Source organism: Pundamilia nyererei, unplaced genomic scaffold, assembly GCF_000239375.1.
Source record: "Pundamilia nyererei isolate P.nyererei 1_Seehausen unplaced genomic scaffold, PunNye1.0 scaffold00257, whole genome shotgun sequence".
Classification (NCBI taxonomy): domain Eukaryota; kingdom Metazoa; phylum Chordata; class Actinopteri; order Cichliformes; family Cichlidae; genus Pundamilia; species Pundamilia nyererei.
Window position 1 is genome coordinate 468,552 of NW_005187658.1, and position 10,483 is coordinate 479,034.

General features: G+C 45.7%; 1 protein-coding gene across 2 annotated transcripts in view; it reads left to right on the forward strand.

Moving 5' to 3' along the window:
• Positions 1-7,694: 7,694 nt before the first annotated feature.
• Positions 7,695-10,483, forward strand: part of atxn7l2a (ataxin 7-like 2a) — a 14,769-nt gene continuing 11,980 nt past the window's right edge. For both annotated transcript variants that reach the window (XM_005749871.1, XM_005749872.1), the window contains exons 1-2: positions 7,695-7,944; positions 8,787-8,855. In XM_005749871.1, coding sequence (XP_005749928.1) covers positions 7,815-7,944; positions 8,787-8,855 — 199 coding nt within the window. In that variant the 5' untranslated portion in view covers positions 7,695-7,814. The remainder of the gene's footprint in view (positions 7,945-8,786; positions 8,856-10,483) is intronic.

Below are 10,483 nucleotides of genomic sequence, written 5' to 3' on the forward strand. Positions count from 1 at the left end.
ATGTGCAGGTAGCGGCGTCACGATCAGCGTTTGCAGTGCATTCAGTGGAGGAGTGGTGCAGCCATGTCCACGGCAGGCATGATCTCCTGTCTCGTTCAGTGGTGCATCATGGGTAATCTCAGTCCCCCACTGAGTGTGCTCCTGTGACTGGCCAGCACGTCATGGAGTGGGTGAGAGCTGTTGTCCAGCATTGTCTTTATCTTGGACAACATCCGCCTCTCAGACACCACCCTAAGAGAGTCCAGCTCCGTCCCCACTACGTTACTGGTCTTGTGCATCAGTTCATGCACAGCTGTTAACCTGCTGTCCCAGCATGCAACAGCATAGAAGATGGCACTGGCTACAGCAGACTCATAGAAAATCCTATTGTGGGACAGATGTTAAAAACCTCAGCCGCCTCTGACAGCAGAGTGAGCCGTGTAAGGGTCTCATCAGTGCCACAGTCAGGGCTTCTTACACTGAGGAGGAGGACGGAGACAACTCAGCGGTGACTAACTGAACGTCAGGACCAGCTTAAATGGCAGACAGCTGATTGTCAGATTGATTCAGGTGTGTCCAGGAGAATCTGAGCTCCCAGGAGGATCCCGTCTCTGTAAAGTAGGTCACCACAGAGACGGGGGAAACAAAGGGCAGGGACAGAAACGGGGGAGATGCACAGGAGGAGTCATACCATTCCCTGAAGACCACTTTGAACTTCCAGTGTAGACCCTAGAAGGTCCAGAATCTTATTACAGTTGTAGTCTGCCGGCTCTGAGTTATTAGCCTCCTGTGAGTGTTGCAGGAGCGCAGCAGAAGCCGTCTGCGCTGCCAGCTGGACCACCTGCAGTACAGATGGACCCGTGCTGCCACTCACACATTCAAGGTCAAGTGTATTTATACAGCACAACAGGCAGGCTGCACAACGTGCTTGTCAATGTAAAAGGCCACTATAATAAAATGCACAACAATGATGCAGTAAAATATAAAAACAACAACTAAGGCTGTTAAAAGCGAAATGTTTGTGTCAACGCGTGCTAAAAGCCAGGCCATACAAACCCGCCGTTAGTAATGATTTCTAACGTCCGAGTGTTTGTGCAGATCTGATATTAGCAGAGTGTGGGCCTCCCACTCTGTCACCACCATGGTCCCTCCAAGCTGCGCCTGCTGCTGGCACGCTCTCTGTGCAGCAAAAATCGAACCTGCTAATAACGCGAATACTTGCAGTGTGAGTCAGTGACTGGCTGCTCCTGTATGGGATCAGAACCATGCCACCTTATCCCACAGTCCAGCCAATGATGCCATTCACATTCGTATATACGCAGCCAATCAACGTCGCTGACAGGCTATGACAGCGTCCTCATGCGCCCACACCGGTGTTGTAGCGAGCAAAGCGGCTGATGTGGCGCGAAGCCACGTTAACGACAACGTGTACGACCCAGGGGCGATTCTAGGATCAGAGCTTTGGGGGTGCTGAGCACCCAGAGAGCTGCCCAGCCAGGCAAGATAAACCCGTCCCTGTCAGTCCCTGCGTCCTTAAATGTTGTCCCGAGTTCCCTCTGACTGTCTCCTCGGTGCATTTAGACCTGTTCCTCCCTGTCCTCATCGTCTGCTGTCTTCATCTCCGTCATCAGTCATCATAACTTTACCATCTCTGTGCAAGTCTGCAAATTTCTTTATTAAATCATAAGATTCTTAAATTCATCAAGTCTCTCTGTGCCTGGGTCCTCGTCACAAAATGTGACATCACTGCTTTGTACATTTGTGACTTTTTTGAAAAGTCTGTAACAAAACCATCAAATCTGATCAAGGTTATTTAAATGCTGCCAAAGAAGAATGGACTGGAATAAATAAATACATGTGCTAACCTTCATTACTGGGAGAATAATGAGTGATGCTCACAGTGAGTAAGAAGTAAACTGAGCATTTTTTGGACAGAGATTCACTTTTTATGTGTGTTTAATATAATACAGACACAGAAAAATACACTCCAAAAACAGAATAAATTATTACAAAATATTCATTTAAAAAATGGAGCCAACTCTGCCTGTGGTAGCATGTATGAAAACATCTTTACTGCAGATGCTAATTTTGTGTGGTAAGATTTATGGCTTTCATGCTTTGGTGCTTGGGACAGCTTGACCTTTTCTCAGGTGGTCCACACTGTAAAAAGTGTGAGAAACACTGATACGTGTCTGTGTGCTTTTGGAAAACATTTAAAGCTGCAGTACAGAATCTTTGAAACAAGCTTAAAACATTTGTAGAAACAGAGCATCTGCTTCTCTTTACAGCTGCTCGCTCCACCAGGACAGTCTTTGGCACTGATAGTGTTTCAAATGTGATGCACGTACTGCAGCAGTCATACAGACAACTGGACGGTCCAAAGGTTGGCCGACCTGTTACTGGCTGAGGTTTCAGTAGAGCTGTGGCTGAACCACATACAAATATATCATTAATTTTAATCTCCCCGATCAATGATAATGTTATGTTGGGATGTTGTTAAAGAGGCTCAAAGTCTTTCAGCCCAGTTTGTTTAGCAGACTCTGTACAGCAGCTTTAATACAGGGAGACACAACTTCCAGACTGTGAGTAAAATCAGGTTTTCCTCTTTGTCAGGTTAACAGTTTCTGCCTGTCACTGCTCCCTGTCTGTTAGCTTACCTGCTTCTTCCTCACCTCGTACTTTCTCCTCACGCTCCCTCTTTGCACTGACAATCACACACAAATAGATTCAATTAGATGAAAAATGACATTAATATGAAAAACTACTATTAAGATCACTAATGAAAAGTCCTCTCAGTGTACTTTCAACCAAAAGGCAAATAACCAAACCACACGAACACCTAATAAAAGATAAACATTGAAACACTGATCCAACATTATTCCTGATTCACAGGTCATTTGATTTTACACTTTCACCTGAATGTGGCTCCTTTTTTTGAAAAACCTTCCTCATATGCACCTGGCTGTCTATCTGTACACACACACACACACACACACACACACACACACACAACAGTTATAAGGTTAATGGGCATCCAGTCAGTCAGTATCCATTCCAAGCAGGACAGTGGTAACAACAGCAGGCAGTGTTAAGTTTTAGAGTTTAAACAGGCTGTGTACACTTCAATGGGAGCAACAGGACGGTGCTGATTTCACTGCAGAGCAGGGCGGACTGTAGGGCAGCAAACATCGTCGGGAAACACGTTTCCCACACTGCAGGTTACCTGGTGTCATGTTTTTCAGCTAAACAGACACATGGCCTGAGAGGATGGAAGTCGCAGACAGAATATCAGAATAGTTGGTGTTGCAGAAGGCGCAGAAGCGAATAACGTCACCGATTTTGCCGCAAAGTTTCTGGAGTAGATAACTTTGACCGCCCTGTTGTTATTGATCGAGAAGAAGCCTTATCCCCAAACCACGCAGCGGGGAACGACCGAGGCCCGATATTATCCGATTGCACTACTTCACAGACAAGGAGAAGATCCTGAGACTGTCTCGTAATAAAGGAAACTTCGACGGGTCTCCAGTTTATATTTTCCCCGACACAAGTCCTGAGGCTGGGCGGATGCGAGCAACCTTCAATCAACTGAAGCAGAAACTCCGCAGCGCTGGCATCCAACACAGCTGTATCCAGCCAGGTGGTTACAGCAAACGGCTCCAGAGACACGAGAAATGTATCCTGTCCAACAAGCTGATCACATCGGAAGGTGAAACTGGATAGGAGGCGCTGGCAGCTGATCGAGAAAGACGTTACCGGACGGTCGCGCTAAACTCTTATTCAGGTCAAATATGTTATTATGCTGCTCAGGATATTCTTACATCTTCTTCCTTTCTTTGTTCTGTTTTGAGAGAATGAATAAGATTATAGAAGGAGAATGAATTATATGTTCGCAGGTAAATTCATAGCTAATATTTAAATTGATATTAAGGTGATTTAAGTTACAAGATGATGTTTATTCTCTTACCAATGTAATCTCTCCTTGTATGTAAACCATCATAACAAGGGTTAAGGTCAATGGCAGAGCCTGAACTACTTTCTTTCCCTTTTATTTATTAATGTTATTATTATTGATGTTATGATTACTGTGAGTGTGCTTTATCAAACTTTATCAAAATTAAACTGGATATGAATAATATAGTTCTTTGGGAGCTTAGTGGTAAGTCAGATGTCCGTGTCTCTGAGCTGAGACTTAAATACTTTTGTTGAGCCCTCTCTGTGCAGGTCCTGCTGGAGCGCTGTGGTCAGGGAGGAGCAGAGAGGGGCAGCGACTGTTCTGTTTGGGTTCTCACCTGCACGTTTGTTTGTATTTTGTTTGGAGGCCATTTTATTAAAAAGGAGGGGAAAGGGTTTAATTGGGTTGCAAATCTTTATTTACAAGTTAAATAATGGTTATTGATAATTATTAAAACCTAGTAAATTTTGTGTCGTGGCATTGTAAAGGACTCAATGGTGCTGTTAGCGGGGCAACATTCTGGCACACCTTAAAAAGCTGGGGACAGATATAGGATACTTGCAGGAAACCCGTTTGAGAAACAGGATCATCAGAAGCTGCGTGGAGGATGGAGCGCAGGTGTTTCATTCACAGCTAAGAATAGAGGTGCAGCCATTAGTATCAAAAAACATAGCGTCAAACGTACTATCAGACCCTCGTGGACGTTATATCATAGTTACAGAGAAACTTTCTAACAATCAGGTTACACTAGCAAATATTTATGCCCTAATGTTGATGATGCAGGTTTTATTAAATCATTTATATCCTCTTTACCTAATATGGACACCCATAAACTGATGCTTGGCGGCGATTTTAATTTCGTTTTGGATCCTACGACAGATGTTTCCAGGGGCGGACTCAAGCTGTGATCGATGTGGCCAGAATTCTGCCCCGTTGTCACATGTTTTGGACATGTCCTAATATCGCCACCTGCTGGTCTAAAATATTTAAAACTTTGTCTGATATTTTTAAAAACAGCTCCCCCAGACCCAGTAATGGCACTTTTTGTGGCACCATATCTGCTCCAAGATTTTACACATTGGTCTGGGCAGGTGGGGGGGGGTTGTTTGTTTTTCTCCCCCTCCTTTGTATATACTTATTTAGGTATATGTATGTATAGACACAGATATATGATTGCTTATATAATGGTAATTATACTTTATGTAAAAGGAGAGGAAGGAAGGGAAAACTCTGTCACTGTAAATGAGATACATACTTTGGTGCCTGATTTGAGATATGCGTGGACCCTTTTTTATTCAAAACATTTCATGTGTTCTACAGACAGGCACAATTAAACCCAATATTTAGCTTCATCATTAGGATTTTTATGCGTGACATCTGTTTGTAGACTTATAGAATTGTATGTAATTATACATGTATGTTGTATGTTGAGGTAGGATCAAATGAGTTTACCTTTAAGTCTGTTTGTACCAACCCTTTGTCTCATTGTTGTTTAAAGTGTATTTTGTTGTTATTTTAGTCATGTTCAAAATAAATCAATCATTCAGTGACAAATAAAATAAATAAATAAATAAATAAAAATAAACAAGGCCTGACTCCTACCTAACTCTTTTAAGCCAGGCACTTCCACCTCCGCTCGCTGCGTCTCAGCCACCATCGCTCTGGCAGACAGAGCGCTAGAGCCAGAGCAGGGGAGAGCTGGAACAAACCATTTTGAAGGGAGGGGGGGTTATCTATACTTTTGTTGTTAAAGTGTTACGTCTCAAACAAGTACAGCACTGTATGCTTTTTATATTTTTAGTAGTGTGTCACACAAACAGCAAATATTGTAAAAAAAAAAAAAAGAAGTAAGAAATCTTTGGGGGTGCTTTGATTCATTTTGGGGAATCACTGAAGCACCCCCAAAAATGGGCTAAAATCGCCCCTGGTACGACCATTGGAGATGTGAGCAGGACAGACGGAACTTTGTTGTTTGCAAAACTCAGTTACTTTTTGAAGAAGTAACTATATACTTAATTGCCCAACATTGGTCTTTATATCCTGTATTTGCAGACAGAGTTACAGACCCTCTCCCACAGAGTCAGACTCATAACACAGTCAGAGCTTTATAACAAAAAAAGGAAGGTGTCTTTTCAAAATTGCAGTTGAAGTTATTTTTCCTTCCAACAGTGTTAACATGCTGCAGGTCATCAACAAGATTTTTGTTTTCATTGTAAGTGGGATAAAGCAGTTAATTAAAAGTAGTCTAACATAAATGTAAATGCTGTAATTTGTTATTTTAATAAACATGTAACTTGGATGCTGGCGTGACCACAGTGGTCCAGGGGCCGCTCAGGGAGTTTGTGTGTTCAGACACATGAAACATTAGAGGCAACATTGGTCACCACCACACTTTAGTCTGTGGATTCGTTAACGTTAGCTTATGCTTGTTTCTGGAGCATAAATACACAACTCAGACAGGTAGAAGCTCGCTGTTAACTGATTTAGAACCAAGAAGTAGGATGTTAAATTAGACAGGAACAGGGAGGCCAGTGCTGGGGTTACAGGCTCCTTAGTGCCCGTCAGCAGGCGAGCAGCTGCATTTGGACCAACTGGAGACCATGAAGAGAGGCCTGGTCCAAACCAAAGTACAGAGAACTGCAGCAGTCCAGTCTGCAAGTAATGGACACATGAATAACACGTTCACAGACATCAGCTGCAAGGTGTGGCTTTACCTTGGCTCGCTGTCTCCGATGGACAACGCTGGAGTGGACTACTGCGCTCACCTGACTACACAGTTTGACCTTCAATAGGAAAGATCAGCGTGTTAAAAGCTAACTAACTAACCAGGCTGCTCCTTTGGTAAAATTCCCTTCCAGGTTCCTGTGTGTGCCTTTGCTGGTTATAGGAGTGCCTGTCATACTCAGCCGCCTCCACAGGACGCTGCTTAACTCCGCACTCGCCTGCCTGCTCACCCTCCAATGCTCCCTTTTCACTGGTGCAATATCCATGTGGATTACTGGAAACGCTGCCTGGACTCATTCTCTTCTTCTCCTCACCAAGACCACATCCTTTCACTGATCTGTGCCACCTCCTGGCAAACATTATCCCGTGTGAGCGTACGATACAGAACGCCGAACTAGGTCCTGCTGTTTGTGCTGGGCTTTAGATTGGTTAACAATGATCGCCTCAGGTGCTGGTGGGCAGCAGGGTGCCGGTACAAATGTGCTACTCTTACATGAAGACAAAAGAAGAGGCAACAAGAGAGAAGGAAAGGCAGGCGTGTGGCAGGCACTGTTACAGGGAGAGAGCTGGCTGATATGATGGAGACAGAAGGAAAGAAGGCAGATATATGCAGGAGAGCAAGCAAAGTTCCAACTGCTCCATCATGGTGTGGACAGGAAGTGAAATGGAGGAGAAGATAAAATAGTCTGGTGGAGGTAAGTGTCAGACAGGAGCAGGTGGAAGAAGGATGAATGGAGGAAGCTCAGAGGATAATGTACCTGTGCAGCTGTGGCACTCTAACCAGGCTGTCTGGTACATGATAGAGGAGTACCAGTCTATGCAGAGGGGACAAAGTGGGTGGCCTCTGTCCCTTAACAGGGTCGTGGACCAACTATTGATCATGTGCCTCACCACACGCGACAAGGTGTAAAGACAGGCGGCAGCGGATCTGTGGAAGCTGTGATGTTTCTTACATGTCATTCTGTTTTCACTGCGCATTCAACCATACTACGTCCACGCGTGTGCTGTGTTGATAACATTCTGTCATTTCCACGGTACAAAAGTGGGACAGCTCTTGGAGCCAAGCCTTCTGTTTGTGTGGGTGTCCCCAGCACGCGCACGCAGGAAGTTCCTTTCCTGTCGAGAACGCGAGATGACGTAAGCTGCTTGCCGCGCAGTGATGATGGCGGTTCGTGAACGCGCAGTAAAAGTAATGGCTGCTCTGGATCGGCGGGTTCCTAGCCTCGATGATTTCGTGGGTCAAAGCTGGACTGCCTGGGCCGATTGGGCGGGCATGACGCCGGCGGATGGTAAGGAAACACCCTGACACAAACACTGATCGGTACGGAGCCATTTAACGGAAGCAGCAGTGTTTATTTTCGCGGAAACGCAGGACGGAGCTAAACATGTTACCCAAACAAAGACCCTACCGGGTCCTAGTGCTGGGTGGGTAACATGTTGGTCTTCACTAGGTTACAAAATTATAATTGTAAGGACACAGTCATTGTAGCATGATTTCCACCTGTGTGGTCATAAAACAGTCTGCAGCGTTTAGGGGAGACCATTCGTGTGGAGAAAACCGGCAGGGCTGGCTGACATCCGAGCGGAAGGAGGCTAGTGTGGACGGCTGGCCGTGGAAAGCGAGGATACAAGCTACCATGCGAGCCCGACTAGCCGGTGGCGACGAGGTAGTTAGCATCAGCATGCTAACGCTAGCAGCAGCCGGATTCAGAGCAGACGCCGGTGACGGAGGAGGAGTCTGACGCTTCTGCACCGCTGGCCCATCCTGTGATAGAAGGAAACATTTTGTGTGTCGTTCCCACTTCGCTTCCTAAACAGTGATACTCGTGGACTCGCCACACGATTCCTCATATATGTGGCTTCTGCCCACAGTGTTCTTGCTAGCTTAGACTCACTGTCCAGTGCTGCTCTGCCCATTAACTGTCAGATAGTCTCCCCACCACCCAGTGCCATTAGCTACTGCCTGCTGATCGTATACTTGGACTACGAGTACTTCCTGAAGACACGGTTGATCTGAGTCAATTACATAACACAGCTTATTAATATGGGCTATGTGTGATGTAAGATGAGCATTACTAATGGTGATACCAACATCACAGCTGACAGTGGCTGTCTTGAACATGTGTTTCAGGGCCTGATGTGGATGACTGCAATAAGAATGGCAAAAAGGCTGCAGAGGCAATGTCACTCAGTAAAGAGGGTAAGTGTGCAGGTTGGAAACATGCCTCATACTTATGGATCTCAGCTTTTCTAACAAACACACCTTTGCACATACACATGCTGGATGCTGTTTATGAGAACATGACACCACAACTCGGGGGTACCTGACAGTGCGTGTGAGGATCACACGGCCATAAGAGCCAGACAAGGCTGATCTGAAGCCCCCACTGTTCTTAGTTTGAATCTGCTGTGCAGGTTTGGTTAAAAAACTTTGGCCAGACTCAGAATGTTTCGTCAAAGTTTAACAATGAAGAGTCTTCACAGAGCTCACGCTGACTTTCAGGTCGCTTCTCGTGAACACAGCCTTTGTTGGAAATAGGCTTAAATTTCAATTTTTCATTTGTAGTTATATTAACAGCTTATAACACTACACAAGCCACATGCTTTGTAATGCTGTGCATTGTAACACGCGTCTGTGACGACGGTGTGTTGGAGCGTATTTGGCACGTAGAGGAGCGTGAGTGTTTGGCACGTGCACGCCAGCTTCGTCGTTCTAAGTGAAGCTTTGCAGCGTTTCCGGCCTGTGGTGCCAGCTAGCACCAAGCTCCTGCTCATGGTGCACATCAGGGGAGCCTCACCAGTTGATGCCATCATTTACAATCCAATTTTTATGTCAGTGAATTTCTCATAAAGGTTTGTGTTTGTAACAAAGTGCACGCTAAGGTTGGGCGACTGGACGTGTTGACCGACGACAGGCTGATCTGACTCCTCCATCATTGTCTAACTGCTTCGATCGAGGGCTGGATAGCGTTAGCTTCTATAAAGTGTGCACGTCCAAACTTCTGTTTGGCAAACTTTTACTCACAGTTATTGGCTTCCACATACCGACGTGTTGGCGTGTGGCTGTGCTGCAGATGCATGAAAACAGCCAGCTTCTTATTAAGACCACCAGGAGGCTGACTGGCCCGTCACTGGTCAGGGCAGCGGATGCATTCTGGTCCCCAGTCGGGTGGATTTACGTGAGCCTGGCTGAGCACTGTCGTGTGATCATCCTGTATACCTGCACGCCTGCTGCTGGGGCGGGATGTTGACTTGCACATACATACATACTGTTTGACCCAGAAACCGGGGAGTTTATTTGTGAGCAGGGGAAGAAGTGGATGGCTATCAGCCGCTAAAATGTCTTTACCGACTTATAATTCTGCTAATGTGCTCATGCTGTTTTCTCTAAGACACGGCTCCACTCATGATGCCTTCAGTAGACACACGGGACTCTTTCACTGACAAACACAAGCTGGGAAAGAGGAGATGTGTTGGTGAGCACAGAGATACAGAGCTCATCACATCATTTCAATAAACACGCTCGGCCTGTTTTTGGAGATGATGTGAGAGGATACCTGCTCCCCACAGTGTGCAGCATGTGTGCACCATGATGCTGTGCACATTCAGAGCACGCGTCAGCGAGAGGGAGCACTCAGCTTTAGTAGTTTAGAAGTATTTAGGATCTCGCACCAAGTGAAAGATGCTAACAGCACCACAAGGTGCTCTTTGTGCCTCTGACGCGTGAAAACTGCCGACCTTAAATGACAGAAACGAGAGTCACAGCTGGTTTACTGTTCGGTGTGCGGGCAGACGTTCACGTGGAGACGTTCACGTGGGGACGTTCAC